At 45.3% G+C, this 17,525-nt stretch overlaps 3 protein-coding genes and 1 pseudogene across 6 annotated transcripts; 2 read left to right on the plus strand and 2 right to left on the minus strand.

The window, feature by feature from the left end:
- The first annotated feature begins 1,073 nt into the window (after nt 1-1,073).
- LOC136549958 (probable mitochondrial adenine nucleotide transporter BTL1) lies at nt 1,074-9,341 on the plus strand. Of its 4 annotated transcripts, none has more exons than XM_066541391.1 (7): nt 1,436-1,549; nt 4,696-4,851; nt 5,629-5,812; nt 6,566-6,720; nt 7,861-8,194; nt 8,310-8,547; nt 8,718-9,341. In XM_066541391.1, the coding sequence occupies exons 3-7, from the start codon at nt 5,786-5,788 to the stop codon at nt 8,972-8,974; spliced, it is 1,011 nt and encodes a 336-aa protein (XP_066397488.1). In that variant the 5' UTR covers nt 1,436-1,549; nt 4,696-4,851; nt 5,629-5,785; the 3' UTR covers nt 8,975-9,341. The 4 variants fall into 4 exon arrangements, with proteins under 4 accessions (XP_066397484.1, XP_066397488.1, XP_066397486.1 ...); XM_066541389.1 differs by lacking the exon at nt 4,696-4,851 and adding an exon at nt 2,766-2,860 and having other exon boundaries at nt 1,505-1,549; XM_066541390.1 differs by lacking the exon at nt 1,436-1,549 and adding an exon at nt 2,766-2,860.
- On the minus strand, nt 3,801-7,618 carry LOC136549960 (uncharacterized; annotated as a pseudogene).
- A 2,417-nt stretch (nt 9,342-11,758) lies between the features above and the next one.
- On the plus strand, nt 11,759-14,990 carry LOC136549961 (uncharacterized). The gene is made up of 8 exons (XM_066541393.1): nt 11,759-12,089; nt 12,310-12,403; nt 12,653-12,772; nt 12,872-12,920; nt 13,603-13,702; nt 13,796-13,857; nt 13,957-14,018; nt 14,685-14,990. The coding sequence occupies exons 1-8, from the start codon at nt 11,929-11,931 to the stop codon at nt 14,790-14,792; spliced, it is 756 nt and encodes a 251-aa protein (XP_066397490.1). The 5' UTR covers nt 11,759-11,928; the 3' UTR covers nt 14,793-14,990.
- A 487-nt stretch (nt 14,991-15,477) lies between these two features.
- On the minus strand, nt 15,478-17,008 carry LOC136549959 (senescence-specific cysteine protease SAG12-like). Its single transcript, XM_066541392.1, has 4 exons — nt 16,604-17,008; nt 16,376-16,475; nt 16,089-16,292; nt 15,478-15,986 (listed from the first exon to the last, which is right to left on the minus strand). Exons 1-4 carry the CDS (start codon nt 16,991-16,993, stop codon nt 15,571-15,573), a joined length of 1,110 nt encoding a protein of 369 aa, XP_066397489.1. The 5' UTR covers nt 16,994-17,008; the 3' UTR covers nt 15,478-15,570.
- Between the last annotated feature and the right edge of the window lie 517 nt (nt 17,009-17,525).

Raw genomic sequence — 17,525 nt, forward strand, 5'->3', positions numbered from 1 at the left:
GCTTTGTTTGGACCCCATGGGCTAACAACTATTTACCTCGAGGATCAAGCAGGAGGACCGGTGGGCTAAAGTTTAGCTAAAGCCCCAATTAGTTGTTAGCCAACTTGTCCATCGAACCCAGCTAACAGGGCTAAAGTTTCACCCGATTGTGAAAAAACATCGATACCCCAACCCTATCCACGTGCACGCGTTTCCCCATCCTCCCGCAACCCTCGCTTCGGTCCTCTTCCAGACGAGCGCGCCTTTGTGCTTCATCTCCCTCGCTAGAGTCGCAACGTGGCGTCATGTGATCTACAGTCGTGTTGCGCCGTCGCTCTTCCTCCTGATGACCGCGCCCACCGAGGACGACTTACCGATGGGCGCGCTCACTGTCAGAGTTCCTACTCACGGCCGCGCCGACTGAGGAGGTGAGGATAACCTACCGACGGCCGCTACTGCCGCTGGAGTTCCTCCTCATGTCCGTGCCCGCCACCAGAGTTCCTCCAGGAGGCCACGCCCACACCTGAAGTTCCTCTAGGCGGCCGCACCCGCAACGACCTACCTTCAGTCGCCGACACCGACGAGCTTCCACCAACATCGAAAATAGACAACACTTCAGGGGTATAACAATATTTGTATTGAGATAGTACTACTTATATTAGCCAGTGGATCCAAAGAATGCCTAAATGATACGGATGTTGTAAGGTTAGTGTTTCTTTTTCGTTTAATTAATCGGATGCCACATAAACAATGGCACATCACTAAATTTGTAGAGACCAGAAATGAGAGGAGTTTCACCTAAAACCGGTGAACACTCTTTCCAAAACTTAGAAAATGTTCCAGCCTAGAGTTGAGGAGCAATTTTGTTTCATCCAGCAATCAGCTAATCCTATGTCACACGTAAATGCTACATGTATTTACATATGAAACAATAAAATTGAAACTATATATTAGAGGAGGCGGATTTATTTACCATCACAAATAATTTAACAAATAATTCTAGACGATGAGTATCGTTGGAAACACCGAAACGAAATTCCCATTAACATTATACTCTGAGGCGAGTTGCGCAGCCGTACCCCGTACGTGGGAGTCGGGCCTCGGGACTCGGGAGGAACCCGAACATTCGCACCCCTGCCCAAAACAGTCGTGCACACTCTTTGCTTCGTCTCTTTTGCGATCGCACCCCCCACAGGTTAGTGATTCACGCATCACCTGCCCACCCGGGACCGCAAAGCAAAGCAGTGCGCTGTGCGCGGCTGGGACAACGTTTGCACTCGCCACCCTGCATCCCCGTTATTAACACCTCTACCCCCAAAATCCAAAAGCAGCACCGCGAGGGAAGCGGTCACGCGCCGGCGCCGCCATGGGCTACCAGGATGCGCCGGGCGGCGGCGGGAAGCTATCGTTCGCTAGCGTGGGCTTCGCCGGCCCCGGCGCGGGGGCAGGAGGCGGGGGCGGCTACAAGGAACTGCTCGTCATGGAGCTGCCTATGGACGACGGCCTCGACAGCGCCAAGGTCGCGGAGGCCATCGGCGTCAGGCTACCGGACGTCGGAGGGGCCGTGAGGGTAAGGAAATCCCCACCTGATTTTACGTGGTTGCCATGTTTCTGGAGCGATGGAAGGGACGCGGCTTTCGATTTTGGCCAGTTATTTTTTTTTCTGAACTAATTGAAACTGGCGTACTGTGCTTCCCCCATTGGTTGCGTGGAGTTTTAGGCTTTTGATGCGATGATTCGTCACTCGTCAGAGAGTTTCAGATTCCTACGTTGTCACAAGGGCATGCCTTTTTTTTTTTTGCTGCTAAAGTGCTAAGTATGCGAACTGTGTTTGATCTAGGGAGATCTTCTCCCACCGTTTTTGCAAGTAAAACTTGCTGCGGTGAAGATGCTTTTGGTCATCTCAGATGCCGCCTCGTTGCAGAGTTTTGGCCCAGTTCAGCTTCCAACTAGTCTTGTGAACTGTAGGTGCCTCCTGTTCCTGTCGATATGGACTGTGCTTCTACGGTTCTACACCTACAGTACCTTTTATGCTTACATTCATCTCGGTGGCTTCATCCAAATAATCGTTTCCATTTTATTCTTTTCTGAGTCATAGGCCTTCTGTTAAATTTCCATTGATGTGCAACAATTAAGGTATGGATGATGCTATATTATCTTTAGGAGTTAGGACCACATCGTGCATACAATCCATGCGCGTGCACCTTTCCTTTTTTCTGTTTTTTCCTCAACCTAGGTCGATAGTTGTTTATCGAATCCCAAACGTAGGCTACAGTTGGAAATACTAATATTTTCTACTCACTGGCTAAGCGAAATAACTTTTACTCTACATACTCTTTACACCCATACTAGCTGGTTAAGATTGAAAACCTTGAAGAGAAGGTCAAACAGGCTTCCAGAAATCAAACGGAATAAACATATGTTAAGCCAAGTTAGAAAAAGGTATGGTTTGGTTTGAGATATCCGTTACAGGTCTGGACAAAATGTCTCTTTCACAGATGGCATGGTATCTGTCCTTCTCTGTTCATGCCTTCTGTGGTCTTCATCCACATACTTGGAAGATGTTTACTCATAAAAAATCAGTTGTCTCTGTTCCCCTTGCCCTTTTCATTCTTTAGTACATTGACAACCATACAATGCCAAAGCACTTGCAGTTGCAGGTAGACTTTCCGTAGAGAAGTTGCTTCGATTTCTATTCTCATAGATGCCTTATGAATTTACTTTGAAGCTAGTGATGATTTTTGACGGATTATTTAAGGCCTTCCCTTTTATCCAATTCACTGCAGACTATTTTGGAGAGCAGAGAGTCCAGAGAATTTGCCAGTGGAGCACTAGCTGGTGCTATGTCAAAGGCTATTCTTGCCCCTCTAGAGACTATTAGGTAGTCACTAACTTTTATCTCTACCTTTAACCTTTGCACTTGGCCAGTTAATTTATTTACGCATTACAACTCTAGATGCAAATCCTACAGCTAGTTTGCTCAACGTTGAAACTTTAAGCTTGGTTTTCATTGCTTCTTATGATGGACTTCATAGATGAGATATGCCACCAACCTGATAATTACCCATAGCACATTTATCTTTTGCATGATGCTTTGTTCTATAAGATGACATATACCGATAATTCACAAATTACTTAGTTTCTCCAGAGCACTACCTTAGTGATGTGCTAGAGATGTTTCTGGTATTGGGCCGCTTACACATCCAATTTGGAAAACAACTCTTTCTCTCTCTCCATGCAGTTTCTCATTATATTACTGCTGCATATAACCAAAGCTCTATACTCCCTCTATCCTGAAATATAAGGTATGCTAAGAATTCTAGGACAATTTTTGGGGTGAAACAAATGACAAATGCAACCTCTGTTAATCATGGAGAGATATTGTGCTTGCCGTATTTGGAGCCTAGTGGTTTGGTTGACAATAGACATTAATGGTAGGTAAGCATGTGATTGGGGCCTGGGGGCGTTATAAGTGAGGAGGAGTTAATTAACCTAAAATCCTTTATAATTTGGGACAAATTTTGAATAAGGATGAAGGGAGTATCAGTGAAAAGGGAGGAGTTTCTTGTCATGTATAAATATATTATTTTGTTTTGCGCACAGCAGATATTATTTTTAAAAATTTGCAGGTTATTTCAACTGTGGGTCTGCTTGGTTCTTTCACTGGCATCTTGCCTTGCTTAAAGGGCGTAGCCAGTGCAGAGAGCTCCCGCTCTGTGCGGGGTCTGGGGAAGGGTGTTAGTGGCAAGCCTTACCCTCGCCTGTGCAATGCGAGGAGACCGCGACTCGAACCCGGGACCTTCCGGTCACAGGCGGTAAGACTCTACCGCTTGCACCAGGCCCGACCATCTTGCCTTGCTTGGATGGGCAAAATGCCTTGCTTGGCAAGGTTAGCTGTGCCAAGAGGGTTGTTTGGTAGTTTTGTCAGGATGAGCAAGATTTCTTGGCAATCTGTTTGGTAACGTTGCTAGAAGCTTGTTTTTGCTGTCCAGGTTACTGTCACGCTTGTTTGGAACCCTTGCCCCAATAGCTGCCACTCAGCACTTTACCCTTTTAGGTGAGGTTACCACCATCCATTTAATATACAAGAAGACTTCAGCTTTAACACTAAATATTTGCAAAGTTAATTGTTCAAGAGTTAACAGTACAAGAACATTTCAAATCAAAGGAAACTTGCAACTCCATTGCAATCTTTACCACCAACAATTTCATATGGCCAAAATATGACATCTGCCATACTTGCATATGGCCCAAGTACACAGTGCTGCAAGTGTAGTTACATAATACCAAAATATATAGCATGCCATACACATATATTTATATGAGGCCAAAATATGCAACTTGCCGTATATAGTTAGACACTACTGCAAATACCGATGAGTCATCAGTAGACTTAAGCTTCAAATAACAATCACACAAGATAGTGATCCAAGACCCATCGTGCCACCCATTGCTTGACAGCTTCCTCCGGGCGCCCCTTCAACATGCTAGCAATGTGACGATTTTCAGCAAGATAAGTCTGTAAACCAAGCTGTACCAGCAAAGGATATTCCTCCATGGCATCGATGGCTTTGTAAATACTCTCATTTGGATCAGTGACATGAGTAAAGCGCATTGTTTTCTGACATAGCCTGCATGGAACCAGCAATTTCATGAACCATCTCATATTCTCATCAGCTTGCTTAGGCCACTTTCCTTTCTTCTCCTTTTGTTCAGGTTTGCGCTTAGAACCTACTGAGTTTGGACTATCATACTCTAGGAGGGTATCAGAATCATAGTGCTGAGATGGATCAATATCCAGATTCACTACTTCTTCAGCTGCTTTGACATTCCCAATGAGATCATCCTCTTGCCTTGCTGGGCGATCAAATGGTACTTGAAGAACACTAAACTCTCCAGTAGCATGTTTTCCAGTGAATACAAACTCCATCTCATCAAACAAGGGAATTGGAACATTGTAGTACTTGGCTCTCTTGTCACCATTCTACATTTACACAAAAGAAAAAAAAATTAAGATACAATCCAGTTTGCAACTGTAATTTATGTCACAATGATATTTAACATGTATACTTACTGCTTTCATCTTGACAACCTCTACATCATCATGGATTATCTTCTTTTGAATATCATCAAAACTAGCACCATTAGCAGAGTTTGCCTCCATGATCAGCTTCCATTCTGCTTTGAGCTTATGGTACTTGTTGAGTTGTTGTAGGTTTGTTTCCATGTGAAGTTGGTACCATACTTTTCATTAAGCCTTCGAGCACACTCTTCATGATGGGCCTCCCTTAGAACAAAGGCCCTCCCTGACTCTTGGATTTTCTCCTTGTGGTATAGAAGGAGATCCTCCACTTCCTTTTGCTGCCACATCACACTGTTCCCAGACATTCCTACAAATGACATACTTAAATTTGCAAGAATAATAAGAACCGTAGTACAGATAATTTTTAAATATGGTCCCAAAGCAACATACATCTCACATTACATCCAAATAATAGTCTTAATTTTCTGATACAATAAAGGCACAATAATAGTAGTACAAATGAAACTAATATCTCAAGCATTATCTCTAATAACTAAATGCCTATTCTCAATCATTTTATTAGCAATAACATCCCTAAGCTGTCATTTGCCTTTGTTCTGCTCCAGTGTGTTGACGGAAACGGTTTGAACGAGGATATAACTCTCTCCATAATTGTTCAGTGTATACGAACTGGTCAGCTCCACCATTTTGCAAAATCCAATTGTGAAGTATGCAGCGTGCTATGACAACCCTTGTGAAGGAAAGGGGTAGAATGGTCTACTCATGAGTACTTTGAATCTGTTCTTCAAGGTACCAAATGCTCTCTCAACAGTGGCGCGCAAAGAAGAGTGTCACAAATTGAAAAGTTCTTGTGGGGTCTGAGGCCTAAATGGTAACGAACTTGGGGATATGGTGTTAAAAATCCCAGCATTGCAGCATATCCAGCATCTGCGAGATAATACTTACCTAACATATGATTTGTTGTATGCACAAATGCATCGAAAGGAGCAACCAAACCTTCTGGAACACGGAGCCCATTTGGGTGATCCAGGGAGTGTCTCAAGACAGTAGAGTCATGTGCTGAACCTTCCCAACCAGCACTCACATATGTGAACAACAAATCAAAATCAACAGCTACTCGGACATTTTGGGTTGTGAATGGTTTTCTACCACGAAAACGATCTGCCATAATTACTGGAACATTGCAGGGGATATGGGTTCTGTCGATAGCACCAATGCAATAGTTTGTATAAATCAGAGAAGTTAGCACTTATATAAATTGATTTGTTACTTAACCAATCGTGTGTTTTTATTTTATTAGAAATGGTGAAGCATACCTCAAAATATGGGTAGAATCTTGTGTTGTTTTGGATTTTGGAGAGTACATCTGTTGATCTATGTCTAAGTATCTCAGGTCCAAGTTGGCCAATAGCATACAGAACTTCGTTGAAATATCTACTAATAGTTTCAGTAGATCTTGAAAAATGAAACTTTTTGTCCCTGTTCTTTTTCTTATGGCCAACTGTTTGAAGAAATGTGGCTACTTGTTCCTCAACTGAGCAGTGCCAAGTGTCACGAGGTGTATCATGGCTGATAAGCATGGCTGATACGATCAAGCGAACAGGGTGTAACTTTGTGCATAGATTGAAGAAGACATCTTTACTCATTCTAAGAAGATTAGTAGTGTCTGAATCTTGGCCGCAATATAATTTCTTTAGGTAAGCCATCATGTCCCTATTTTTCTCCAAAATAGAGTACCTTACAGGACCACTTTTATTGTGTAGGTAACAGATGACTGTCCAATTTGCCACCATAGATGCAACCATAAAAGCCAGTTTCCTACGGAAATCTGAAGTGTTGTCCATCTATATGAACAATAAAATCAGTTCTTTAGTTGCTCTTGCATGGGAAATAAAAAAGCATGAATTCATCCTAAAAGCTAATAGTCTCAAAGCAGGAATATCATTGGTCTCTCCTATTTCGTCCAAAAATTAAGCCTCTAGTACAGACTGAACTGCATTGTACTTATTTGTCCTACCACGAAATGCGCTATTGAGTTGTGCTTGCTACTACTTTCAGGCTTTTCCACTAAAAGAAAAGTTTCCACCCCCAAATCTTAGTACCCTTCAACTATATGGAAAAATAGATCTGTGCATCAAATCACAAAAGTCTTGAAGGGAAATACAAGTTTGTAAGTACAAGGAAAGAATCTGTGCATCAAATCGCAAAAAAAAATGGAGGAGAAATGCAACTTGAGTTACCTCTCAGGAAGGGCAGCCGGCCGTAATCTGCGATTGTGCAGAGATGGCCCCCAAATCCTAGATGTGGAGGACAGAGTGCACCAATCCAATCAACCTGATTAGTGATTTTACAGAGAGAAGGGATTAGAAGGGGAAAAACAGATGGGGTCATGGGGAGAACACAGAGAGGAGCAGAGAGCCCGAGAGGGAGTACCTGTGTTCTGCGAGTTGAGAAGAGGCGGAGAGCGGTGAGCAGACGCGTCCCGCCTTTTCTTCCTTGCTCGCGTGCTTTTGTTCACTCGACGCGCTCGCCTTGTCTGCGCAGGAGAGCCAATTTGGCTTGCCCAGGCTGTCAAGGATTTTCTTGCCAGCGGAGGTAAGCTCGCCTGGCATAGCTAGTTTTCTCTATGCATACCAAACAGGTATCCTTGCCTAGTTAGGCTAGGCCAGCAATTGTCTGGCTGAGCCAAGAAACCAAGCAGATCCTGTGTTGTTGAAACATGTAGTTCAACAAATGCTGTTGGCTGATTTGTTTCAACATCATACAAATATTTTCATAATTATCTATTGATTAAAGCAAAAGGAATGGTCACATATGCCATTGTGTACTAATTTCAGGACAAGAATGGTTGTAGGAGTAGGATCTACGCATATTTTTGGTAGTTTGGTGGAGATCATTGAACAAAATGGGTGGCAAGGGCTTTGGGCAGGAAATACAATCAACATGCTCCGCATTATTCCAACACAAGCAGTTGAACTCGGAACATTTGAATGTGTCAAGAGGAGCATGACAGAAGCTCAAGAGAAATGGAAAGAGGATGGATGCCCAAAGATACAACTTGGTAATCTGAAAATCGAGCTTCCACTTCACTTCTTGTCTCCGGTCGCTATTGCCGGTGCTGCTGCTGGAATAGCTGGCACATTGGCATGCCATCCTCTCGAAGTTATCAAGGTAATTGCTAAATTGAGCCCTTGTTGACAGATAGCGCTAGTTCTTCATCCGTATATTCAACTGTGAAAGTCTTATTGCATTGTTACTTAATGTCACATTATTGATGTTCTCACAGGATCGCTTGACTATCAATCGAGAGGTTTATCCAAGCATTAGCCTTGCCTTCAGCAAGATCTATCGGGCTGATGGTATAGGTGGTCTCTATGCTGGGCTCTGTCCAACACTAATTGGCATGCTTCCTTACAGCACATGCTACTTTTTTATGTATGATACAATCAAGACCTCTTACTGCCGCTTGCATAAGAAGTCATCTTTGAGTCACCCTGAGCTTCTAATTATTGGGGCTCTTTCAGGTAAATGAATCAGCATCTCATTGCATCTAGTTTCAGTCAGTCACCTGTGGCTTAGTACTTCAACATTTTGTCTTAAATTGACAACGAGATAGAAAAGTCAGGGCCATTCCGTTTCATGATAACTTGGAGTCTGAGCAAATAGGACTGACATTTTACTTTTGGATACACAGGTCTCACTGCAAGCACAATCAGCTTCCCGCTGGAAGTAGCAAGGAAGCGGCTGATGGTCGGCGCTCTGCAGGGGAAGTGCCCGCCTAACATGATTGCTGCTTTGTCAGAGGTGATCTGGGAGGAGGGGTTCCTGGGGCTTTACCGTGGGTGGGGGGCGAGCTGCCTGAAGGTCATGCCGAATTCCGGCATCACCTGGGTGTTCTACGAGACATGGAAGGATATTCTTCTGGCTGACAGGGACAAGCGGCGTGCTTAGCGAACAAGCTGTTAACATCCGGGAGGAGGGGTTCCTGGGGCTTTACCGTGGGTGGGGGGCGAGCTGCCTGAAGGTCATGCAGAATTCCGGCATCACCTGGGTGTTCTACGAGACATGGAAGGATATTCTTCTGGTTGACAGGGACGCTTAGCAAACTTTTTTTTTTCAATGGAAGCGGTGCCGTAGATGAGTTTGCTCCTTTGCTGGGATTTCTGATCCATTTTCAGTTTTGGAATCCCGCCTGTGCCGAATGGGTAGATAGGATGAGTTTATCTTTTTGGCTGAGTGGAAGCATTTGTTGCGTAATCGATTCTGAATATCTGATTGATTTTTGTTAAGTTAAGAAACGGATTTCATGAACTCCTAATCTATATCTATGTATCCTATATAAGTGGAACCGCTAAGTGTCTCTTCTCTGGTTATGCTATGTCATCACCATTGGTGTAGCTGTCCAAGCTTAGATGGAGCTCGTCGAGAAGTGGATGTGGACTCCCTTGAATATCTTCATTGTTCCTACAACCAATTGAAAACAAACAACTCGGAAACAAATGATTAGCGTTAGTGTTAGTGGTTAGCGTTGACGTAACTGCCTTGTGCAGAGATACATGCAGTACAAGGTACCTTATACAGGTCTAATATTAAGATTATAACCATTGGGCACATTTGTACAACTAACAATATCGTTTACAGGGTGCCAGACAATAAGAGACGGGAAGGTTGATGAGGTCTGGGTACAACGATATGGCAGTGAAGATGTGTTCATTGTATGAGTGGCGCTCGATCAACAGGGGTATGTCATGGACGATGAACACAGCGAACATCATGGCGAAGAAGCACCCGAAGGTCACGTTGAAGCTCCCCAGGGGACAGTAGGCCTGGCAGGACCCAAATATACTGAGTGAGATAGAAACGCATCATCAGGCAGGTAAGGAACTGTTCAAAACATTATGAAAGGAAAGAGAACCTGAATAATCAAGTAGAACAAAAACATGAGGACGTGGTTGATCAGGAAGGGGCAGTAGGTGGTGACTTGGTACTGCCTCATGGCTGCCCATAACGTGTAGATGATGAGGTTAATCATAGCAGCTCCTATAAGGACCGTAAATTGCAAAACCCCCCTACCTGGTAACATATAAAAATTGCAGATCATTAATAAGACAACAAACCTCCATAAAACATTAGACAGAGATACAAATAACATTTCAGCATTGCCTGAAAGCCACACAACTAAATTTTATTTGAATCTATACAATTGTGTAAGATGAACATGCGGTCCATGAGTTTCATAAACAAAAGTCAACCTCGACAGCCATGAAGACTTAATAAAACTCACACTTAACCTCAAGGCATGCCATGATACAGTAATGGTTTCTGCATGTAGATTTTATGTTCTATTGTCGAGTTGCTAAGGAGATCAAGCAACCGAGACTTAATCATCATCTAGATGAGAAATTATATTATTAGTTACTGCTGCAACAAAAAGCTCCTGACCAGTACAATTACTCACTAGCTAGCCTGGATTTTATGCATGCATGCATGTGTGTGTGTGTGCGTGCAGACAAAAACTACAAACCAATCTTAAACAACAAATAAACAAATGTCAATTGCTTAAAATTGAAACAATACTATGAATTTTCACTGTGTTTACCAAGTCACGAATATTTGAATGTATAGGACAAAAAATAGGCAAACCATCGTACGAGTTGTCCAATGCCCCAAGATAACCATAGATCAGGTTCAACCTCCGACATGGCGGCGAGCGAGGGTTTATGGGTTTGGGGCGTTCGGCCGGGGTCCTAGATGTTCGTAGCGTAGGGATCGACGTGAAAACTGAACTTTTTTTTTGAGGGGACGTGAAAACTGAACTTGCAAAGAAACAGAAAGGTGATACAAGTAACAAATAGGCGCGGGGGATACTGGAATACGCTACGGACTCGGCTATCGATCGGGCGATGATTTTCCAGTTGGTAAGTATAGGAGTATCCCAAAGATATAGAATAGTTTGTACTTCATGTTACCTGAATATATTTCCATTTTTCTCTCTTCGTTAATGTGGAAGGGATCACCTTCGGGTCTACATCATCTCCCTCTTCTCTCAGCGTCTGTCTTGCAGCCTGGATCGGCATGGCTGCCTATGGCCTTCCTCAAGGGTCGGGGGTCGGGGCACGGTGGCAACATGCCAACATGGCCTCTCTCTTGGCCCGTTCGCACGACGTGCTGGCTCAGCTCGCCCACGCGTTCGGTCGCCCGTGTGGCGCGGCGGCCCGTCCGTCCATGCGCACGTACGACGCGGCGCGCGCGGAGGCGGAGCGGTGACGCACTTGGCTTCCGGAGGAGCTCTCGCCTGCGTGCTTGGTCGCTTGAAGGAGCAGAGCGGCGCGGTCGCCGCGACAACTTCTTTGGTGACGAAGGAACCTCGCGGTGGCGGGCAACCCCGTTGCGGGCACGCGCATTGGCTACGGCGTCACTTACAGTGGCACGGTGGTTGCCCATGCGTGGCAGCGTGGGCTTGCTGCTGCGCGCTGTTGGGAAAGGGTAAGCGGATGAACTGCTCCCCCTTTCTTTTGAGGAACTGAGTGGTGTTTTTTTCCCCTCCTATTATTGGAGAAAGAGAATTGTAAAGGGTTCTCGAAAAGGGAAAAAAATGGAAAAGAAAGGGTGCTCGTGATACATGCAGCATGGGCCTATTTTCAGCGGTTCAATTACCTCTAAATGGGCCTCAACCTACCCGACCCAATGAACCACCTTCGTTTCTTAACCGAATCGGAAGACCGAAGACTTCTCCTTTTCTAATAGTCGTCACCTCAGCCTCGGCCCATCGATCCGCACTCGCACCGCCGCACGTGTGCCCACGCACACAGACCGCACCCTACCCGGCGAGCTCGCTGCCGTCCGCTGCTCTCCGCTCGACGCCGCCATCGGCCGCGCAGCTAGCGCCTACACTACCGGCGGCGATGGCGGAGGAGCTGGTGCTGGACACGGCGATCCGAGACTGGGTCCTGATCCCGCTCTCCGTGGTTATGGTCCTCATCGGCGTGCTCCGCTACTTTGTCTCCAAGCTCATGCGCTCCCCGGCGACCTCCCCGTCTCCCGACCCCAAGCTCGTTAAGGAAGGGTATGGCACTTCTCTTCTCCCCACGTCAATTCCCTCCCGATCTGTTCCCCGGTTCTCTTGGAGGGTTCGTTGGATCCGAGCGATCTAGATCCAGGAACCTCGTTTGGGGCTTAGTTTATAGTCAAATTTGCATCTGCGAGTGTATGGGAGGTTGTGACCTTAAGCTGCCGGTGCTCAGCTGTTGATTTACTAGCTGACGTGATGGTTTTGCGATCTGCAGGCAGGTGGTCATCAGGGCGAGGAACCTGAGGACCAACGCGCAGTTCATCCCGGCCAAGGCTTTCAAGGCACGCAAGGTTTATTACACCAACGAGGTAATCTTAATTCAAGTTCACCAAGGTCAATTAAGAAAGGATCAGGGAAACTGTTCAGCTTACCCTGTTTAGTGATGATAGAGTGTGCACAAACAATAGGTGTGGTAACAGGAATCACAAAGCTGTATAATTGCCACGGTGGTCCTGATGATGCTTAGTTATTATGATTTGAAACACTGATTGGACTATTCCACATGACTTCTCCAGTAGTCTAGTGTATATTGTGCTTACAATATCTAGTGATTGTAGGAAAATGGATTACTTCATGTTCCAAAGGAAGAGGCGCAGAAGGCTCAGGCAGCCATGTTTTCAGATCCAAACATGGCCATGGACATGATGAAGAAGAATCTATCCATGATAGTTCCTCAGGTCCTATGTTCTGCACATTGATTTATTTGTGTTGCAGTATAGTTGGCTATCTGTGTGGCATTCTACCTTATATTAACATGCTGTTTTGTCTTTTTGCAGACACTGACATTTGCATGGGTGAACTTTTTCTTTTCAGGTTTTGTTGCAGGTATGTCCATATTTGCTTAATATATATATGATTTGGGATACCTGATCTTCTCATATCTCAGCTACAAGTTTAATCCTCATATTAATTCCAATTCCATGCTATTATAAGATCACCTCTGTTAATTCCAGAAGCTCAATTCTACCTTTCGAGTCTCTGCAAAGTTATTGTATATAAACACACCTCAACTTTATCTTATGGTATCATCAATAGATGATGAAAATGATATTTTTTAACACATTTTGGTATGGCAATTTGCAATCTTTGGAAGAAACCTGATACCAAAACTATGTTCTGAAGTCGCCATTTCTTTTCACTTTTAAATTGAAAATGATAGGGTAAAATGCTATTTTATTGTCACGTTCTCAATCTAGCACTTTTCAATTCCTGGCTTGTGATCCCAATAAAACTTAGAGATGCATTGTTAAGAATTAAATACTTTTGATGAAATTAGTAGTTAGCAGATTTCACGTAATAGAGCAGACAAACACTGTTCTGGCTGATTTGTTGTGAGAGAAAAACACTGTTCTGGCTGAAAAAACAAGCTGAAAAGTACGGATTATAAGAGAAACGAACAGGGCCATATACCCATGTGTATTATTTGCTTTTGCTGTTTTGTTATCATGTCTTATCTCCAATTGTATGTAGTTGAAGCATGCTCACATATATGCCAATCTCTTTTCAGCGAAAATCCCCTTTCCGTTGACTCAGAGATTCAGGGGAATGCTGCAAAATGGGATTGACCTGAGCACTGTTGATGTCAGCTATGTCAGCAGCCGTTCATGGTATGTATAGAATTATTATCTTTGTGTCAAGGAATTACCTTGATGATAGTGACTAGGAGCTGTATGATCTCTAACGTTTGCTGTTATTGATAGGTATTTCCTCAATTTATTCGGCTTGAGGGGTCTTTTCAGTCTGATCCTTGGTGAAGAAAATGGTAATGATACTCACCTTTATCTCTGGAAAACTTGTTAGTGGTGTTTATTTATTGTTTTGCATTGCCTGGTGGTTTGATTATCTTTGCCTGGATGTGCAGCAACTGATGATGCACAAAAAATGATGCAAATGGGCGGTGGATTTGGATTTAACCCAACAATGGTAAGATGCTCTCTGTTATTTATGCAAATTCTTGGTGCTTGTTCCTGATTGATACATGATGATGCATGGTACATCACACACCACTTATTTTCACATTCAAAGGAAACAAAAACAGCTCTGCTTAGCATTTAGTCCTTCATTTTTTTTATTTGCCAGTCTCGTATTTAATTCAGCATTCTTAAAAACTAGATTAATTAATCTTACATAGAAGTTTGTGGTTAGGTGGAGTATTTGTGAATGAATTTTGAGTTGCATGTATGGCTAGTCGTTATGGTATGCAATTACAGTCAATCATCAACCTCCTACGAACGTTGCTCCAAGGATCCTATTGTACAGGGGAAATTGTAGCTGATTTCCTCTTGCTCTGGTGTCAAACATCTGATACTGCAAGAACTTGATGGCTCCTATGTCCAGCTTTTGGCATCTTTTGCATCTTGAGATATCTATTTTATGAACTTGGAAGTTTTCGTTGTTGTTTTTATTCTTCACTTAGTTGTTGGTGTCTTGCTGCCGTAGTTACCCAGAGCAGATTTCTTGATATGTACGATTACTGCATTTTGTTTGTTTATTTCACATGTCTATATCTGTGTCAATATAATTATCTGTTCTGAACTTGTGACTTGACAAGATTGAGACCTTACCTTTTTTTTGATTGGCTATTTCCAGAGTTTGGGTGCAGAGAAAGACAGCCTGGATATCATCCAGCATGACTGGGCTCTACCTAAGATGGAGCGGCATGCAGAAGATGTGTTGAAACAATTGCTGAAGAAATGACATGAATGGTGGCTTATGGGAAGTAATACTCGCGTCTTCCAGTTTTTGTTGTAGCCTGTTTGGACCAGGAATTTTACACATTTCAAATTGTATTATTTATAACTGGCTACGATAACACCCTTAGAAACTGGAGACCTAGGTTCACAAGAACTTTGGTGTTGTGATACTTATATAAGTAGAAAAGATGTAATTCTGTAACTTTCTTCTCCTGATATTTAAGAGCGGAAGGGCGGGCCTGGTGCAAGCGGTAGTCTTACCGCTTGTGACCGGAAGGTCCCTGGTTCGAGTCGCAGTCTTCTCGCATTACACAGGCGAGAGGGTAAGGCTTGCCACTGATATCTTTTCTCAGACCCCGCACAGAGTGGGAGCTCTCTGCACTGGGTACGCCCTTTTTCTTCTCCTGATATTTAAGAGCGTTGTTTTAGCAGTCCTGTTGTGATTTCTTCTGCTCATGGAATCTGCCAGGTTTCTTCTGCTCATGGAATCTGCCAGTTTTTTGACGGGATCTTAATGTTTACCAGTAATCTCAGCTTGATCGGTTGGCTGGTTCGTATCGTTGCTGGTTCGTTTATGTGAGAGAGAATTAGTGCAGGCTGGTTTATGTGAATAGTATCCATGTGAGGGGGCTGGCCGGCCAGCCACAGCCGATCGGGCTGCTTATCGATCGCCAAGATAAAACTGCATCTTATCCGAAAAGACGAACGCCCTTTGTTCAAAAGATGGCCAACATCATGATTGATTGTTCTTAGAGCTGCAGTTCTCAACTCTGGCAGCCGGCTCACATGACCGGGTAGCTCGGGAGCAGAGCGATGCCGCAGAGGCCGGACGCGACGCTGGCCTCGCGCTGCACGAGGATGTAGCCGGCGTCGCCCCACTCGGCCCCCCACGAGTTCTTGACGATCCAGTACTTCTGCCCGGGCACGCCGCTGCCGTCGCCGTCCGTGTCCCCCCCCTGGGTCTCGCCATACCCGACCACCGTGACGCCGTGGTTCAGGTCGGCAGTGCAGGGCCCCGTGAACACCCCTCCGCCGTAGAGCTGCCACACGAAGCTGCCGGCGTCCACGGCCACGGACACCGGCTGCGCCGCGGCGGCCCGCAGGAGGTCCGTCTCGCTGCTGGCCGTCACGTTCACGTACCCGGAGATGCTCACCGCGCTCTCCTTCAGCTTCGGCGTCTGGCAGGCGCCGTTCATCCCTGCACGCGAACGCAACGAACGTGGAGCTAGAAATGCAAATCCTTGATCTCTTGGTGCAGTGAAATGGAAGAGCATGAGCTTTCCAGTTTCCATGTACGTACCTTGGTAAGGGTAGTTCCGTTCGGTGGTGAGGCCACCGTTCTTCATGACGAACTCAAAGGCCCAGCTCATGTATCCACCGGCGCAGCCGACGGCCTTGGTGTCGCAGTCCACCAGCTCCTGCTCTGACAGGGACACCAGCTTCCCGTTCTTGATCTGGTTGATGCCCTCGATGGCCGCAACGGCAGAGAACGCCCAGCAAGAACCTGCAGACACGCAAAATCTCACCAAAAACAGGCGTCGCATCCATCATCCTTCAGATCATTTTTTCACTGATACTACCACTCACCACACTCCCCCTGGTTCTTCACCGGCGCGACAGCTCCTTTCTCTCGCCAATCGACGCTTTTCGGTAGTTCAGAATAACCTTGACCCAGTCCACTTCCAATCTATAACCAGCACAAACATCATGGGAAAACATAGCTGAGAAACTTTCGACGGCTACAGTCAATGATTGCTGTGATGCTGTTATTACTGACAATGCAAGCTCGTAGTTTCAGAGAAACAGAATACAAACACAAGCCACGGTGCTCGGCGTCGTGGTGTGCCCGGCTCTGCCGTGAGGCCGTCCGAAGCCCAGCATCTTGGCCCTGAACTCCTCGTTCGTCAGGTCGGCGAACTTGTTGTCAGCCAGCTTGTACCCGCCGTTGCTCATGGAGTTGAACGACTCAACCAGCTCAACGTTCCTCCGGTACACCTCGAGCCGCCTCTGCTTCTCCCCCGCGTCGGCGTACAGCCGGCCATGCCTGCCCATCCACTGCTCGAACCTCTCGAGCATCGGCTCGGCACGCGCTAGGGCCGCGCCGCTTATCCAGACGGCAGCCAGCAGCACGAGAAGCAGGGGAGACCTCGCCATTGCTGGAGCTTTGGCTTGGCCTGGGGAGGACGGCGATCGGCGATGGTGCATGCACGGACGGAGGCGCGATGATTGTGGAGTGTGGAAGTACTTATAGTCGTCCGTAACTTGCGACAGGCTGGGGACATTGCGAGAAGGTCGTTATGGACTGTCCTCATGCCGCGAGCGTGATTTGGGGGATGATCTGTTGCACAAGCTAGCATGCACCGTTGCATTGCATGTGAAGTGCGCTGGAAAGAAGAATGGTGCACAGGATTTTCGTTTTGTGACGGCAAGTTGTCTTGGCTGTTCCGTTTTTTTCGACCTTTACCTTGTTTCGTGAAGACATGCTTGCATTTAATAGATAGATTACTGTGCTTTGCCATAAAAGGAAAGGCAAGGACCCGGTATAGTAGTGTACACCGCTACATCTGGATTGCACTATTCCAGTAGTAATGAACCCTACAGTATAAAATACAGTGGATGCCCAAATATACTTTTTTTTTGCAATCAATCTACCTTCAAAAGACTGTAAATCATTCAGCATAAAACAATGTGGAAATAAGAATGATGTACTCCACCAGAACTTTTACTTACATCAAAC

This window comes from Miscanthus floridulus, chromosome 4 (genome assembly GCF_019320115.1).
Source record: "Miscanthus floridulus cultivar M001 chromosome 4, ASM1932011v1, whole genome shotgun sequence".
Taxonomy (NCBI): domain Eukaryota; kingdom Viridiplantae; phylum Streptophyta; class Magnoliopsida; order Poales; family Poaceae; genus Miscanthus; species Miscanthus floridulus.